Here is an 18,982-nt window from a genome sequence, read left to right as displayed (position 1 = left end):
TTTTAAGTGGGAGAACTTGCACAATTGGTGGCCGACTAAATACTTTTTTGCCCCACTGTATGTATGTATGTATGTATTCCAAAACATGCATCTTGTTTGCAATATGGCACTAAAGTAAAACTGCAAAAAATTTGACAGAAATTAATATTGTGATCTGAACACATCACTGAGTCCCACCCTTCATATTTTCAAGCATGGTGATGGCTGCATCTGTCCAGTGATCCTGCCGACCAAGGCCGGGTCTGAGGAGCTATTTGGCGTAGCAGCTAGCATAGACGACCCGACTACAGAACAGGACCTATAAACTCAGCAAAAAAAAGAACTGTTCTCTCACTGCCAACCGCGTTTATTTTCAGCAAACTTAACATGTGTAAATATTTGTATGAACATAACAAGATTCAATAACTGAGACAAACTGAACAAGTTCCACAGACCTGTGACTAACAGAAATGGAATAATATGTCCCTGAACAAAGGGGGGGGGTCAAAATCAAAGTAACAGTCAGTATTGGGTGTGGCCACCAGCTGCATTAAGTACTGCAGTGCATCTCCTCCTCATGGACTGCACCAGATTTGCCAGTTCTTGCTGTGAATTGTTTCCCCACTCTTCAACCAAGGCACCTGCAAGTTCCCGGACATTTCTGGGGGGAATGACCCTAACCCTCCGATCCAACAGGTCCCAGAAGTGCTCAATGGGATTGAGATCCAGGCTCTTTGCTGGCCATGGCAGAACACTGACTTTCCTGTATGCAGGAAATCATGTGCAGAACGAGCAGTACGGCTGGTGACATTGTCATGCTGGAGGGTCATGTCAGGACGAGCCTGCAGGAAGGGTACCACATGAGTCTGATGATGCTGTGACACACCGCCCCAGACCACCCTCCACCTCGAACCCGCTCCAGAGTACAGGCCTTGGCATAACGCTCATTCCTTCGACGATAAACGCGAATCCGACCATCACCCCTGGTGAGACAAAACCGCGACTCGTCAGAGAAGAGCACTTTTTGCCAGTCCTGTCTGGTCCAGCGATGGTGGGTTTGTGCCCATAGGAAACTTTGTTGCCGGTGATGTCTGGTGAGGACCTGGTTACAACAGGCCTAAAATCCCTCAGTCTAGCCTCTCTCAGCCTATTGCGGACAGTCTGAGCACTGATGGAGGGATTGTGCGTTCCTGATGTAGCTCGGGCAGTTGATGTTGCCATCCTGTACCTGTCCAGTAGGTGCGATGTTCAGATGTACCGATCTTGTGCAGGTGTTGTTACACGTGGTCTGCCACTGCGAGGACAATATGCTATCCGTCCTGTCTCCCTGTAGCGCTGTCTTAGGCGTCTCACAGTATGGACATTGCAATTTATTGCCCTGGCCACATCTGCAGTCCTCATGCCTCCAGGGACCCTGGGCATCTTCCTTTTGGTGTTTTACAGAGTCAGTAGAAAGGCCTCTTTAGTGTCCTAAGTTTTCATAACTGTGACCTTAATTGCCTACCGTCTATAAGCCGTTAGTGTCTTAACGACCTTTCCACAGGTGCATGTTCATTAATTGTTTATGGTTCATTGAACAAGCATGGGAAACAGTGTTTAAACCCTTTACAATGAAGAACTGAAGTTATTCAGATTTTTACGATTTATCTTTGAAAGACATAGTCCTGAAAAAGGGACGTTTTTTGCTGAGTTCATAAGAAATTGAAGATGGACCACAGGAAGATTGAGGTAGAGCACGCCCACAGGACTGGAAAACCCACCACCGGCCCAGGTGACAGGCCCAGGGCCATAGTGGACAAGTTCCTGAGGTTCAAGGACATGGTAGCTGTTCTGGAAAGAGCCAAGAACTTGAGAGGAACGTATATTTTCCTCAATAAGTACATCCTGAAGCTGTGCGCCAGAAGAGGAAACAACTTATCCCAGCGATGAAAGCTGACGGAGCACGTGAGGACATTGCTTACCTCCGCTATGACAGGCTCATTGTCCACCCTTCCCACCTGGAAGGGATGAAAGAGCTAAGCATATGGGTTCGTAGCACACACACACACACACACACACACAAATTGACTAATGGAATGCTGAATGTATATTTTCTTTCCTCTTGCTTCGTTTGCTCTTTTTCATCTCTGATAAGCTACCCAGGAAAGGGCTGAAAATAGCACATATTAATACATGTAGCCTTAGAAATAAGATTAATGAAATCAATAACTTCCTATCATCAGACAATTAGCTATTTCTGAACTCACTGAGATAATTATTTTGATAATACAGCAGAAGCAATACAAGGATATAAGATCTATAGAAGAGACAAACAATTATGGTTGGAGGTGTTACCGTATTATTTCAGAGCCATATCCCTGAAATGCTTCGAGAATATCTTATGTCAAGTAACATTTAAGTGTTGTGGTTGCCGGTTCACTTGGCACATCTGAAGCCCTTTCCTTTGGGGTGCTGCTATAGGTCACCAAGTGCTAAAAGTCAGTATATAAATAATGTGTGTGAAATGCTTGATAGTATAAGTGACGTAAAAATAGAGGTCTACTTTCTTGGGGACCTGAATATTGCCTGGTTTTCATCAAGCTGTCCCCTCAAGGAAGCTTCTCACTGTAACCAGTGCCTGTAATCTGGTTCAGGTTATTAAATCAACCTACCAAGGTGTTTACAAACACTACAGGAACAAGATCATCCACATGTATTAATCACATTTGTACTAATACAGTAGAACTTTGTTCTAAAGCTGTATCCGTACCCATTGGATGCAGTTATCACAATATTGTGACTATAGCCAGGAAAGCCAAGGTTCCAAAAGCTGGGCCTAAAATACTGTGAGAGATCATACAAAAGATTTTGCTGTGACTCTTATGTGCGTGATGAAATCCAGACGCTGCACTTGATGAATTTATGAAATTGCTTCTTCCAATTATTGACGAACATGCACCTGTTAAGGAACTGACTGTTAGAACTTAAGGCTCCATGGATTTATGAGAAATGTTAAAACTGTATGGTTGAAAGGCGTAAAAGGAGTGGCTAATAAGTCTGGCTGCACATCTGACTGGCTGACTTACTGCAAATTGAGAAATTACGTGACAAAAAAAATAAAAAAATATTTTGAAGCCAATATCATTTATATAAAGAATGACAGGAGGGGGCAGAATTATGGGCAGAAAGACAAATTCAACTCCGTCTTTTATCAAATCAGATGGCTTATTCATCACAAAACCATTTGATTTTGCCAATTATTTTTATGATTACTTCATTGGCAATGTGGGCAAACGTAGGCAGGAAATGCCAGCAATGAACAGTGAGCCATCGTATTCATGCATAAAAATAAAATTATAATAAAGAAAAGGATTGCAAGTTAGACATTTTTTAAGTTAGTGTGGGGGAAGTAGAAAATGTTTTGTTATCGATCAATATTGACAAACCTCCTGACATTGACAACTACTGAGGATGGTATCCGACTCCTATTGCCACTCCTATCTGTCATATCTTTAATCTGAGCTTGGAGGGAAGCCATAGTAATTCCACTACCCAAGAGTGGTAAAGTGGCCTTCACTGGTTCTAAAAGCAGACCTATAAGCCTGCTGCCAGCTCTTGGCAAACTTTTAGAAAATAATTGTTTGACCAAATACAATGCAATTTCTCTGTAAACAAATGAACAGGACTTTCAGCATGCTTATAGAGAAGGGCACACAATATGTACTGCACTGACACAAATTACTGATGACTGGTTGAAAGAAATTGAATAATAATATTGTGGGAGCTGTACTGTTAGATTTCAGTGCAACCTTTGATATTATTGACCATAACCGGATGTTGTGTTATGGCTTTTCAAACTCTTCCATATTGTGGATTCAGAGATATCTAATAGAATTCCGTTTTTTTTTTTTAACTGGTAGCTTCTCTAGACACTCTACTCTTTTCTAGTTTTACCAATGACCTGCCACTGGCATTAAACAAATAAAATAACATTTTATGTGTCACATGCGCCGAATACAACAGGTGTAGAGCGTAAAGTGAAATAGTTACTTACAAGCCTTAAACCAACAATGCATTTAAGAAAAAAAATACTTAAAAATAAATAAAAGTAAGAAATAATTAAAGAGCAGCAGTAAAATAACAATAGTGAGGCTATATACAGGGGGTACCGGTACAGAGTCAATGTGTGAGGGCACAGTCAACTGTGGGACCTTATATAGACGTGTGTGCCTTTCATGTCCAATCAATTGAATTTACCACAGGTGGACTCCAATCAAGTTGTAGAAGAATTTCAAGAATGATGAAACAGGATGCACCTGAGCTCAATTTTGAGTCTCATAGCAAAGGGTCTGTTTAAGGTATCTGTTTAATACATTTGCTAAACTTTCTAAAAACGTGTGTTCGCTTTGTCATTATGGGGTCCGAATACTTTCCAAATGCACTGTATACTTAGTTTTACCTGCATTCAATACTAATTTCAGGTCAATAAAGATTTTCTCCAATACAATAAAGGCAGACTGTAGTTCAGATAGAGCCTGGTCAACCGTGGGAGCAATAGGATACACAACAGTATCATTGGCATGCAAGTGCATGTTACATTTTTTTTTTTTTTACAGACAAGTCGATATTGCTAATATAAACAGTCAAAAGGCAGAATCGACCCCTGTGGGACACCTTTCCAGGAAACCTGATTTAACACAATCAGTAGATATACATCGAGTTCTATCTGTCAAGTAATTTTTTAACCAGTTACATGCAGCCTAGAGCAATTGAGGAAAGCCTCAGAATTAACAGTGGGTGAGTGAGCAACAGTTTCGAAAGCCTTTGACAGGTCAATGAAGAGGGCAGCACCAAGTTTCCTTTATCCATACAGTTAACCACATAATGTATAACTATGGATGCAGCAGTGAGCGCTATGACCTGGTCTAAAACCCAACTGATGTACATTTAGAATTAATCAAGGATTATATTATTTTAGCTAGACAAGAAAGTTTAGAAATAGGGCGATAATGAGGTTAAGGTCACAAGGGTCATAATTTAGGTCACAAGGGTCACCACCTTTGTGAGGGGGGGGGGGGTACATGGGCGACGTTCCAAACCTTAGGGATAGTCCCAGATATAATAGTCAGGTTAAAAATATGGGTTAACGATTTGGCAAATCAGGGGGGCAGAGAGCTGCAGCAAAAATGGATCAAGCATATCAGCCCCCCCAGTGGATGTTTTTACAACAATATTAAGCAAGGCATCTAGCACATCATTGATAGTAAATTGTTTAAATGAAAACAAATATTCAAGAAGTTGGCGCGTTAACCGTTGAGTCAGCTAGAGGTTGGCAGACGGAAGAGCAGTCGATTGACTGACCAGGGTCAATTAAACCACCGTTTTGCTCAAATAAAAAGCTTGTCGTGATAAAATGATTAAAAGCATCACTTATCCCATTCTTCTAAAGTCATGATGCCAGAGTCTGACAGAACTTTCTTATGCAGGGAAGAAGAGGAATATACATTGGAGTTGCTTACCAAAATGACATCAAATGTTCCTGAGTGGCCTAGTTACAGTTGACTTGAATCTGCTTGAAAATATATGGCAAGACTTGAAATTGGCTGTCTAGCAATGATCAACAAACAACTTGAAGCATTTTTTTTAAAGAATAATGTGCAAATATTGTACAATCCAGGTGTGCAAAGACTCAAGTTGTAATCGCTGCCAAAGGTGATTCTAACATGTATTGACTCAGGGGGTTGAATACTTAAAATTAAGTAATCAAGAACGTTTTAGACCGGAGTTGATGTAGCCCAACCAAAGAGGTAGGTAGGTAGGTATGTATTGGTACACCTAAGCTTATGACCAGACAGGTAAGTAAGGTCTACTAATATCTACCAGTACTAAGTTTGTAGCCCAACTAAAGCAGTAGGTAGGTATTGGTTGCCTTAAATGTATATAGACTAGCCCAATTAATGAACAATACAAGAAGCAAAGCCCAAGACAGAAGTGAAGATGGCAAAATCCATATCAATGGGATTTGTAACATTTCAGTCATTCAACAAAAAACTATAGATGTTAAGGTTAAGAAGTTAATCAACAAGGAGTAAGTAGCCTGTTACTTTGGCAAAATAGAGATGATCTAATGCTAAAGGAAAAACAGAGAAGACAGCCTGGCCTATTCTAAACATCCCTGACAACAAAGTGGCAAACGTTGTCAGTTTGTAAACAACGAGTAGTTAATTAGGCCTAATAGTAGAGTAAAAAAAGAGATCAGAGAGCTCTAAATGTAGGTGTGGGTGTGTTTTGTTCTGCTTGTGTACAAGTGTAATCTGGCAACCAGAGATAACCAGCATGTCTCTGAAAGCAGTCAGGAGACAGCCACCCAGAGAGACAGGACAAGAGCCATCTTGGCTGGGCCTGAATGCCAGACCCCTGATTAGAGAAGAACAGCAGTTCATAGCAGGCATGTGTGTGTAATGTTTACTGTTGATTTCTAATTGCTTATTTCACATTAGTTGATTATCTATTTCACTTGCTTTTGAAATGTAAACACATTCCCCATGCCAATAAAGCCCTGTGAATTGAGTGAGAGTGTCATCAGCAAACTTTTAACGTTCAGCATTGTTCAAGGGATTGGTGCTTTGCTTATGCCATAGGGTACAACCAGACCCACCATTGTTCTACTCTCTGAATCTGTGGAGATCAATCCTCCTAAAACCTGAATGTTATTCCAAAGTGCCTGCTGCAACCCCAGTAACATAAAACCCAAAGCATGTCAGAGATTGGGCACAGCTGTGTGTGTGTCCCTACAATGTTTCCACCGAAGACAGAATGAGAGTTGTCTGCTCATAATGGCTGAGCTGTGTGTGTTATTTAAGCAACAAGGCACGAGGAGGTGTGGTATATGGCCAATATACCACAGCTAAAAACTGTTCCTATGCACGACGCAACGCAGAGTGCCTGGATACATCCCTTATCCGTGGTATATTGGCCATATACCACAAACCCCTGAGGTGCCTTATTGCTATTCTAAACTGGTTACCAACGCAATTAGATAAGTAAAAATACATGTCTCATACCCGTGGTATATGGTCTGATATACCACTGCTGTCAGCCAATCAGCATTCAGGGCTCGACCCACCCAGTTTATAATAAGCTATATGATAACTAGCCTGTATGATATTAACCCTAGTATACCTGTCATGTCAATTTGATCCCAAACACCCCATTACGATGTGCATAGACCCATCATGCATAGCACACATACTATTGGGATATCCTAATCAACAGGTAGAAATCCTCCCAACTTCTACAGTAGATGAGTCAGACAAGGGTCTGATAGATACTTTACAGGTACACTCAATATGGCTAAGAAGCTCATTCTTTTTCTATGGGCTGAAGTGAGTCTGAAGGGGAGAAAAAAACATGGCACCCTATTCCCTACACAGTGCACTACTTTTGGTCATAGGGCTCTGGTCAAAAATAGTGCACTTAGTTTGCTAGCTTGTTGATGAAGTTGACTGACAGCTGGCACTGTGCCTTGCTACTGTGTAACATTTGGCTAACGCAATAAAGTTGTAGAGAAAAGTCAGCTGTACTGTAAAACTCAGTGCACTATTCACATGAAAACTAATTTGTGCATTAGTTAGAACTTCACTACACTAACTAGTTAGCTAGAGGGAGTATTTAGCATGGAGTGTGTGAACTGGTGTTAGCATCCCTGCCTTTCCTTTCATATGGATTGACTGGAGACAGGTTCAGCCAGCAAATTTTCATGCACATTTCATAAACTTATTCTGCCACCACAAAACACCTAGATGTAGAATTAGATAGTGAAGACTTGCTCATGAAAAAAATGACAATATTAGCTACAGGTTTATACAGTCGTTTTTGGTCAATTAACTGACTCGAGGGTGAAAATGTGATTCAGTGGACGATGTCACCTTGGTAATATTTTCTAATGTTAACTTAGGACAGCATATTGTATCTGGACTTCTTTTTAGCTATCCCATGAGTGTTATCAGACAGATAAGTGCAGACGGCCATCGATCTGTCTGCTAAAATGACAAATGTAAAAATGTACATCATTCCCAGAGACCATTTACATGACTCAAGAATTTAACCTCTGGATCGGTCTGCTCGTCCTTTAAATGAGCTGTGTCCATGCCTGAGAACAAACAATGTTTGGCGCTCCTAAAACAAAAATTTGTGTGTTTTGTTGTATTCTGTTTTCCCCAATATCCAGTCAGTGGCCTTTAACTCACCCTACACATGGCTCTGTAACAACATGCCTTATTGTCAAAGTCAGTTATCCTAATTCATACAGATGACCAAGAGAGCAGTGATCTAGAAGTCTAAATGTCTATCTACAAGAGTCCTTGTACGGCGTGCGCAGTGTTGTCTGTTTGGAAATATTCTGTGGCATTCTGTCAGGTGGTATTCTGCTCAGAACAGACATAGATAAACGCTGTTGATCTTCCCTTGCTCCCCTCTGCGCGCGGGTGTCAGCTATGGCTATAAAAGGACAGATTACTCCTGCTGCCCCACTTAACTGTCCCCCCCCCTACCACTCTCTCTCCACTAGCAGCGCTCCCCTAAGCACAACCGCTAATCCTTGCAATATTCCACACATTCACAAGAACTACATGGTCGGTCAAACTAAACACAGTGCACAAGGGCACCTCAACTTGGGGCTCACCCCTAACCTGAATTTAAGTTTATCGTGTCCTGGGACAACATTTACAACCACAACAACAGTATCCTTAAAAACAGCCTAAAACCAAACTGTGGCAAAGCTTTGGATCGGTCTTCTTGGGCCAGGTCCCCCTTAGAAAACATTTTGTTTCTCTGTGTGGGATTTCTTGGTTTAAATGGATAGTTCGAGAGCAATTGCTAACTAGCGCAATGACGAAGAGATCAGCTAGCGTTAATTGCCAAAATGTCAAACTATCAGTTTAAGCAAGATAACACAGCCTGGCCTAGTTTAGCAAATTATGGCTCAACTGTGCCATAGTATAGACAGGTTGCCTAAGATCTAACTGGAAGCCATTTACACACAGGGTAGCCTAGTGGTTTGAGCGTTGGACTAGTAACCGGAAGGTTGCAAGTTCAAATCCTCGAGCTGACAAGGTACAAATCTTTCATTCTGCCCCTGAACAGGCAGTTAACCCGCTGTTCCTAGGCAATCATTGAAAATAAGAATTTGTTCTTAACTGACTTGCCTAGTTAAAAAAGGGTTTTTAAAAAAAGGGTTTTTAATATATATATAAAATTTAAAAAAAACAGACCTACTGGAATGACTACAATTAGGGATGTGACCAATTGACAATTTTACTTTATGTTAAAACTGTCATTTATTTTTGTATTTTTTTGTATGAGAAAAATATATAAAATTCCACAATTCAGAATATGGTCCTATTGCGTATGAACGCTAAGGAGCAATGAAATTCTAACTAAACACAGTCATAGGCTGAATCTCAAACCAAACAGTCCCTAAGCCCTTTATCGAGTGGCCACTTGCTGTTGTGTTCTGTTGTGTGCATACTCTGATCAGCAGTGAGAAAGTTGTAAAAACAAAACATCTTTACTAAAATGTGCAAGTATATCGGTCCCCAGTGATTCCATCAGCTGATTTAGTTTGTGATAGCCTGCCTGCTGCTAGCTAGCTTCACTGACAAACAGCATGGATAGAATTCTAGCTAGCTAAGGATGTTGGGCACTGCAGTGATAAACACTGTGTAGCTTGTCACTTATTTACAATAGTTTGACAGCTTGCTGGTGAAGTTGTAGGCATATGTTCCCAGCAGTCAGTCCATACTTCTGCATGTTTCCAACGCACCAATCGTTACTTTGTAAAGTTAGGTCATCTATTAACAAAAAAAAAAAAAACACAGCGCAGCAGAGCAGGCTGTTCGATGCAGTTGCTTGCCTTTCTCTGCCATTTTTCCAACTTAACGATGGCATGCGGAGAGCTTTATATCCATGGCAAATAATTAGAAAGATGCATATCTATCTAACATTGCAGCATTGTTGCATTATTTTTCCCCTTTATGATCGGGACCTGTTAGTGGTAGTTTTGATATCTGCACTGTGATTTTACATTTTGTGGAATATATATTTATTCTTAATGTTAATGTCGCAATTTCATTTAAATATTTAAATGTTCACATCTCCAACTACAAGCACAGCTACTGCTGGCTACATCAACTACATTACCCACAATGCATCTACAAATCAGAGTTTGTGAGACATGGGCGTAAAGCCATAAAAATGTGACATGGCCTCTGTTCCAATATCCATACTAGCGTACCACCCTATAATAAAGCTATGTATTGGAGCATGCTAAGTGGTATGCGTGACATTGGAATCCACCCATGACCTATTGAACAAAAGAAACATCAATTTCCAGCCCCTAACCCAGTCGTCCTTTGCCACAATCCAAAATGTATCTAACCCCAAGAGTAACAGACAACATGGATGGACAACATGCATGTCCTTGTTATAAGCCACAAATCATGTCACAGCCAGTAATGTTTGTCCTAGACTGCTATAGTATAGGACCTGTCCTTTTGGAAAGCTTTTACATTCTTCAGTTTGCCTACTGCTGATGGACATAGTAGATCGATGGACTCCAACAGACTGCCACCTCATAGGCTACAGTAGGACCGCAGGTCTGTCCTTGCTGGAAGGCTTAGCCGAAACAATCATTCATACAGACAAACAAACACTAGAGAGGATGAAAACACAGTCTTGTATTGGGAGTGGACCACCTGCCTGTCCTTGCTCAGCGTGGAAGGCTCGGAGCCTCTTCTTGAAGCGTGATGGCAGAACGAAGTCACATCCGCGGGCCAGCAGAGCCAGCTCCTTCCTCAGGTCAGGGTCCTGACGCAACGACAGCTCCTTCATCCTCATCCTCGCGCCAGACAGGACAGGATGCCTCCGCACAAACGCACACACAGATCCACACCCTCTGATCCAATGGGATTATCTTCCTATGGATTGTCCCAATAGTAGAAATCGCAAGAGTAGTAGTGGGAGTAGTAGTAGTGCTAGCAGTAGTTAGGCTAATTACTCAAACAAACACTCAGTGCGTGTCCACTGTCCTTGTCCTGGGAGAGCCTCTAAGTCAGCGTAGCAGTAGGCAGTGGAAGTAGTGGTAGCGCTCCTCTGTCCCTGTGACTGTCCTTTAACAGAGCGAGAACTTCTTAATGCTGGGCAGCAGCTGCTGCAGTGTCACGAGCCTCAAAACTCTGCCCGTCTGTCTGCTGTCCTACACACACACACACACCAAACACCACAGGGACTGACTGCTAGGGTCAGGGAGCCCCAGCCTACCAGCAGCCACTAGGGAGATAAGGACTCTGTGTGTGTGTGTGTGTGTGTGTGTGTGTGTGTGTGAGAGAGAGAGAGAGAGAGGTGTGGATATGCCCTTTCCAGTTTGCATTCCTCAGCTCTCATAGAAGGTTATGTAAAGAGACAGACCTGCTGTTGTTGAGGGCCCGCTAACTTGGGAATGCCAGCCAAATGCCAAGATGACCCCCTGCTTACCAGCTTCCTAACAGCACAGCAACAATATTACCTAACGGTTCCCGAGACACTAGTAGGTCTGTGCCACAGGAAAATACCTAGAGCTGTCTCTTTATGACCACAATCCAGTTGGTAGTTGGAAGTACCAAACATTTCTTCAGGGCAAGAGCTTCGAAATGCAAAATTCACCGTCAGTTCTTCCTCCTATTTTGTTGGGAGTCCACTCAGAATGAGATACTAGGTTCTGTGGCAGCAGCCAGATTCATTAGTGGGCCTCCGTCATATTAAAAAGGTATATTTAACCAAATTCAAAATATATGTAGGCAGGGCACACCTTTTGCTGAGGGATGAATGTGTAGACTTGAGCCGATGAGGATGATAGGAGAAGCCATCAAAACTTGTGACAACTCACAAAAAGGGGGAAAAGAAAAGCATCAGTTTTCCTCTGTGCATCACGTCGTATGGTCTTCCTTTGTTTTGCCTTCCCTTCCCTTCACAGGCTTGGGCTGCCATCCATTCCACGTCTTATTATAGTTGACGGGCCCTAGCCGGCGGTATGGAAGGGGAAGTGTTGAATTTCAAAGAATGATGGCCGAACCAGTCTCTGCCTATTAAAAGCACCAGCGAGCACTGTTTGGGCAACCCAAGACACCAGATCTGGAGAAACAAGTATGTATGTATCTTTAGTGCTTGCGCAAACATCCGCCTCCTGTCCTGGACTGACAGCAATTACATCAATTCCCCATAAACGTGCTGATCCAACGGCACTAGGCAGCCTAGGCGTGGAGGAGGGGTGCGTTCAAGAGAGATGTTTTTATAAAACGCCAGTTGTTCTCTCAAACAAATCTAATTAGGCTGAAAATGACTTGAGCTCTGTGTGTGTGTGTGTGTGTGTGTTAGTGAATACAGTGTGTGGTTGTGGTGTGTAAAAATGCAGGGTGTGAATAGAAAAGCACAGCCGGGCTAAAATGATAAGTATTTTTAGATGACGGGATCACAGAGTCCACATTCTTCCACTGGTTTCAGCACAAACCTAGATCCTGTTGTCCCCCAATAGCAGGATACGGCACCAGTTTGATAAGCCATTTGTGAAGCCTTTTCACGCCATCTGCCTTTTGTTGTCCCTCTACGCTCGTCAGCTCGACACAAACACGAAAGGAAAACACGAGGACTCAAACAAACTGAGCACATGAAACTGTCAGTACATATAATAGAGATATATATATATATATATATTCTGTCAGTGTTTGCATTAGCAAGAGCCATAATCTGAAGTTGTTTCTTAAACAGAGTTATTATTCTGTGATAACGATCTGTTCGTTCACACTTTAGGACACAGCCTCTCTTTGGAAAATGGAACACAGAGAGGGAGGGAGAGAGAGAGAGAAGTCTCACTGTAGTACCAGTGAGCTCTGGTGCTGAGTACTACTGGACTGACTGGGAGAATCAGATGGGCCTTCACTGGAGAGGACAGCTGTCAGTGCCAACAGTGCCACTCTCTCACACACACGCACACAGAGGCCAAAACTACTTAACAATGGCACCACTCACCAATTCAGCCTTGGGCTTTTGTCTGCTCTGCTGTTGAAAGGCTATAGCCTACCCTGGTTGCCAAAAGATGAAGACGCAAAAAACATTTCAATTAAATAAAAACTATTGCATAGAGAGACAAAAGTAGGCATGGTACACTATAGAGAGACAATGTCAAACACAAATAAACACATTCTTACAGTGAGTCCACCCATCAACGTGTCTAATCTGAAGGCTCTAAATATGAACAGGAAACAGTATACCATGCTCTCAGTGAGAGCTTGTTGCGTAATGTTAGAGATTATGGTGAGAGTGAGCGAGAGCATGCGAGACAGAGCGACAGCGAGCATGAGAGAGAGAGAACGAGCGAGAGTGAGCAAGTGACCCCTCTGACCCAACAGCGGGAGAAAGTCAATACCAAACAATAGCAGAGTAGCCTATAAATGGAATTGAGCAAGCTCCAGCTCTGTCCTCGCCAATCTTATGGCTGAGACAGGGATTTGGGAATCCATATGAACCCAAAACAAAAATAGGGCCCATTTCACCGACATACATGGTGGGCTTAGGGAAGGGCCTGCTAGAGGAACATGATGTGAGCAGGTTCAGCTGGCTTGCATAAAACAGTGATAAGGCAGTAGTTAGAATGACACTGTCATCATGGATCGTGGCGATTAACTGGAGCCAAGGGCATCATCGACTGGAACTAGCCTATTGAGCTAATGATACACAAATTAGTTTTTTTCCTGACCAAATGACCTGATCAAGAAAAAAACTCTGGGTTTGGCGTAGCCCATAGGCCTTTGAAAAGATGGCGATGAAGAACATGGCTGACGTTTTTTTTTTGCATAACTTATTTTGTAACTTGTGTACATAATGTTGCTTCTATGGTTTCGTATGACCGAAAAAATAATTGCTTTCAGAAAAGCAATTATTCACCGCAGACTGGAAGAAACTTTTTCCTTTCACAAGTCCGACGAGAAGGATATTCTGCTTTCACTGGAACAGGCCCAGATCCACGCCTTTTGCGTGAAGAAAAGACGCCAGAAAAGGGGACGCAGATCGGGGATCTTTCTGAGAATCCGTAGGCGAGCGAGTAAACTCCTAATTAGAGATCGGACGATTAATTAGGGCCGATTTCATGTTTTCATAACAATCGGTAATTATGGCCGATTATATTGCACTCCACGAGGAGACTGCGTGGCAGGTTGACCACCTGTTACGCGAGTGCAGCAAGGAGCCAAGGTAAGTTGCTAGCTAGCATTAAACTTATCTTATAAAAAAAAACAATTAATCTTAACATAATCACTAGTTCACTACACATAGTTGATGACATTACTAGTTTAACTAGCTTGTTCTGCGGTGCAAACAATCAATGCGGTGCCTGTTAACGTCTTGGTGACTGGGGGGCAGTATTGAGTAGCTTGGATGAATAAGGTGCTCAGAGTAAACTGCCTGCTACTCAGCCATAAAAGCTAGAATATGCATATAATAATTTGTACATTTGGATAGAAAACACTCTTGAAGTTTCTAAAACTGTTTGAATAATGGCTGAGTATAACAGAACTCAAATGGCAGGCAAAAACCTGAGAAAAATCCAACCAGGATGTGGGAAATCTGAGGTTTGTAAATTTTCAACTCATAGCCTATCAAAGATACAGTGGGATATGTTGCACTTCCTAAGGTTTCCACAAGATGTCAAACGTCTTTAGAACCTTGTTTGATGCTGCTACTGTGAAATGGGGCAGAATGAAAGGGGATTGAGCCAGGTGTCTGACAGATTGCCATGAGCTCATGACGCGTGGTCATGTGAAAGTTAGCTTGCGTTCCATTGCTTTTCTACAGACAAAGGAATCCTCCGGGTTAGAACATTATTGAAGATTTATGATAAAAACATCCTAAATATTGATTCTATACTTTGTTTGACATGTTCCTACGACCTGTAATATAACTTTTTGGACTTTTCGTCCGACCTTTCGGCTGGACTTGCACGCGCATTTGGATTTGTTTACCAAACGCCCTAACAAAAGGGAGCTATTTGGACATAAATTATGAACTTTATCGAACAAATCAAACATTGAGTGCATTCTGATGAAGACCATCAAAGGTAAGTGAATATTTACAATGTTATTTCTGACTTCTGTTGACTGCACAATATGGGGCATATCTTTTTGGCTTGTTTGGTCTTAGCACCGTACTCAGATTATTGCATGGTATGCTTTTTCCGAAATTTTGGGGGGAAATTTGACACAGGTAAACTTCTCCTTAATGCAACCGCTAAGTTCCATGTGTAATAGTTGTATCTTTTATCAATGTTTATTATGAGTATTTATTATAAATTAATGTTATGAATGTTTATTATAAATTGATGTGGCTCTCTGCAAAATCACTGCATGTTTTGGAACTACTGAACATAACACGCCGGTGTAAAATGTGATTTTTGGATATAAATATGCACTTTATTGAACAAAACATACATGTATTATGTAACATGAAGTCCTATGAGTGTCATCTGATGATCAAAGGTTAGTGATTAATTTGTTCAATATTTCTGCTTTTTGGGACTCCTCTCTTTGGCTGGGAAAATGGCTGTGTTTTTCTGTGACTTGGTGGTGACCTAATGTAGTGGAGCGGGTCGAGAGTTTCAAGTTCCTTGGTGTCCACATCACCAATGAACAATCATGGTCCAAACATACCAAGACAGTCGTGAAGAGGGCACGACAAAACCTTTTCCCCCTCAGGAGACTGAAAAGATTTGTCATTAGCCCCCAGATCCTCAAAAGGTTCTACAGCTGCACCATTTGAGAGCATCCTGACCGGTTGCATTACCGCCTGGTATGGCAACTGTTTGGCATCTGACAATAAGGCGCTACAGAGTGTAGTGCGAAAGGCCCAGTGTATCACTGGGGCCAAGCTTCCTGCAATCCAGGACACACAGTTGAAGTCGGAAGTTTACATAAACAAGTTTTAAATGACGCCAACCTCAGTGTTTCAACCACTCAACAAATTTCTTGTTAACAAACTATAGTTTTGGAAAGTCGGTTAGGACATCTACTTTGTGCATGACACAAGTCATTTTTCCAACAATTGTTTAGACAGATTATTTCACTGTATCACAATTCCAGTGGGTCAGAAGTTTACATACACTAAGTTGACTGTGCATATCAATAGCTTGGAAAATTCCTGAAAATAATGTCATGGCTTTAGACTTCTGTTAGGCTAATTGATATAATTTGAGTCAATTGGAGGTGTATCTGGGATTGTATTTCAAGGCCTATGTTTGGCAGCATGACTGAAGGAGGCTTTGTTGCAAAATAGGAAGCCGATTCTAGACCTCATTTTGGATTGGAGATGCTTAATGTGAGTCTGGAAGGAGAGTTTACAGTCTAACCAGACACCTAGGTATTTGTAGTTGTCCACATATTCTAAGTCAGAGCCTTCCAGAGTAGTGATGCTAGTCGGGCGGGCGGGCAGCAATCCGTTGAAGAGCATGTATTTAGTTTTACTTGAATTTAAGAGCAGTTGGAGACCACTGAAGGAGTATTGTATGGCATTGGAGCATGTTTGGAGGTTGGTTAACAGTGTCCGAAGAAGGGCCAGATGTATACAGAATGGTGTCGTCGACGTAGAGGTGGATCAGAGAATCACCAGCAGCAAGAGCAACATCATTGACATATACAGAGAAGAGTCGGCCAGAGAATTGAATTATGATCTACTTCACTTGCTTTGACAATGTTAACATATGTTATGTTAACGTTTCCCATGCCAATAAAGCCTCTAAATTGAAATAAAGTGTTTCAGAATAGAATAGATATAGGCCTAGTCATTGAGAACTGAATAAGCCCTTAGCTGCCGTAATGACACGGTTGTTACTAGGGATGCACGATATATCAGTGAACATATCGGAATCGGATGATATTAGCTAAAAATGCCAACATCGGCCTGATATCTAGTTTAACGCCGATGTGCAAAACCGGTCAAAGCTGACGTGCATACCTATATAACGTAGGTACATTACGTAATGGCGCCACGTAAAATGTTGCACTACACGTGCAACACAGCATTCCTGGCCTAGCCCACAATGTCTGCTGTAAGGGTCAAGCAGTCAACAAGTCCAGCATTCGTTTCAAAGAGTAAGAATATTTCAGAGAGACAACTCAAAAGGCAAAATCCATTAACGCCAAGATATTGGAATTCATGGTCCTTGACAATCAACCGTTTTCTGTCGTGTTGGCTTTCGCCGACTGGTCGAGCACCGGTACACACTAGAGGTCGACCGATTATGATTTTTCAACGCCGATACCGATTATTGGAGGACCCAAAAAGCCGATACCGATTTTTGTAGGACCGAAAAAGCCGATACCGATTAATCAGACAATTTTTTTATTTTTTTTTATTTGTAATAATGACAATTACAACAATACTGAATGAACACTTATTATAATACGTCAATAAAAATCAATTTAGCCTCAAATAAATAATGAAACATGTTCAATTTGGTTTAAATAATGCAAAAACAAAGTGTTGGAGAAGAAAGTAAAAGGTGCAATATGTGCCATGTAAGAAAGCTAACATTTAAGTTCCTTGCTCAGAACATGAGAACATATGAAAGCTGGTGGTTCCTTTTAACATGCGTCTTACATATTCCCAGGTAAGAAGTCTTAGGTTGTAGTTATTATAGGACTATTTCCCTCTATACCATTTGTATTTCATTAACCTGTGACTATTGGATGTTCTTATAGGCACTTTAGTATTGCCAGTGTAACAGTATAGCTTCCGTCCCGCTCCTCGCTCCTCCCTTGGTTCGAACCAGGAACACAACGACAACAGCCACCCTCGAAGCAGCGTTAACCATGCAGAGCAAGGGAAACAACCACTCCAAGGCTCAGAGCGAGTGACGTTTGAAACGCTATTAGTGCGCACTAACTAGCTAGCCATTTCACTTCGGTTACACCAGCCTCATCTCGGGAGTGCTTGACGCACAATGCTTGATGCACAACGAAGAGCTGCTGGCAAAACGCAAAGAAAGTGCTGTTTGAATGAATGTTTACGCGCCTGCTTCTGCCTACCACCGCTCAGTTAGATACTTGTATGCTCAGTCAGATTATATGCAACGCAGGACACGCTAGATAATATCTAGGAATATCATCAACCATGTGTAGTTAACTAGTGATTAAGATTGATTGATTGTTTTTATAAAGATAAGTTTAATGCTAGCTAGCAACTTACCTTGGCTTACTGCATTCGCGAAAAAGGCAGTCGAGAGAGGCAGGTCGTTATAGCGTTGGACTAGTTAACTGTAAGGTTGCAAGATTGTATCCCCCGAGCTGACAAGGTGAAAATCTGTCGTTCTGCCACTGAACGAGGCAGTTAACCCACCGTTCCTAGGCCGTCATTGAAAATAAGAATGTGTTCTTAACTGACTTGCCTAGTTAAATAAAGATTAAAGAAAAGGTGTAAAAAAAAATATATATATATATATTATAATAATAATAATAATAATAATAATAATAATAATAATAATAATAATAATACAAAAATCGGCCAAATCGCTGCCCGAAAATATCGATTTCCGATTGTTATGAAAACTTGAAATTGGCCCCAATTAAATCGTCCATTCCGATTAATTGGTCGACCTCTACTACCAAGTGCGCTATTTTTCAGATGTTGCCCTACCGGAGTTACACAGTAGATGAGTCACCGCTATTAGCTTCACAACTGACATTTGGACCAGCGATATCAGCCCCATGAGCATGCCGAGTCTGACAGCACAGTGGGTCGTTGAAGATTTCGTACTGAGAAGTCGTATTGCACGCTCATGAATGTGCTAGTTGTCATACTGCTGCTGCCATTGCAATGGCATTTGAGAACATGTTTTAAACATGAACACACTACCTAGCTCCATTCAAACAACTGACTGGAGAAATAAGCTCATCAACTGTGCCTGCAGCAGACGTGATACATTTAAACGCCTGCTCAACAAAAC

At 41.7% G+C, this 18,982-nt stretch overlaps 1 protein-coding gene across 5 annotated transcripts in view; it reads right to left on the bottom strand.

Annotated features, from left to right (window-relative positions):
- ppp2r3b (protein phosphatase 2, regulatory subunit B'', beta) overlaps nt 1-18,982 on the bottom strand; it is a 54,792-nt gene that overhangs the window by 21,905 nt on the left and 13,905 nt on the right. The window contains exon 1 of one of the 5 annotated variants that reach the window (XM_020461863.2): nt 10,717-11,246. The exons of the other annotated variants lie outside the window; for them this stretch is intronic. Within the exon in view, the coding sequence (XP_020317452.1) occupies nt 10,717-10,854 (138 nt within the window). The 5' untranslated portion in view covers nt 10,855-11,246. Of the gene's footprint in view, nt 1-10,716; nt 11,247-18,982 lie in introns of those variants that run through there. 5 annotated transcript variants of the gene reach the window in all.

Source organism: Oncorhynchus kisutch, linkage group LG26, assembly GCF_002021735.2.
Source record: "Oncorhynchus kisutch isolate 150728-3 linkage group LG26, Okis_V2, whole genome shotgun sequence".
Classification (NCBI taxonomy): Eukaryota; Metazoa; Chordata; class Actinopteri; order Salmoniformes; family Salmonidae; genus Oncorhynchus; species Oncorhynchus kisutch.
Note: the sequence above shows the minus strand (reverse complement) of the source record. Positions and strands in the feature narration are given on the sequence as shown.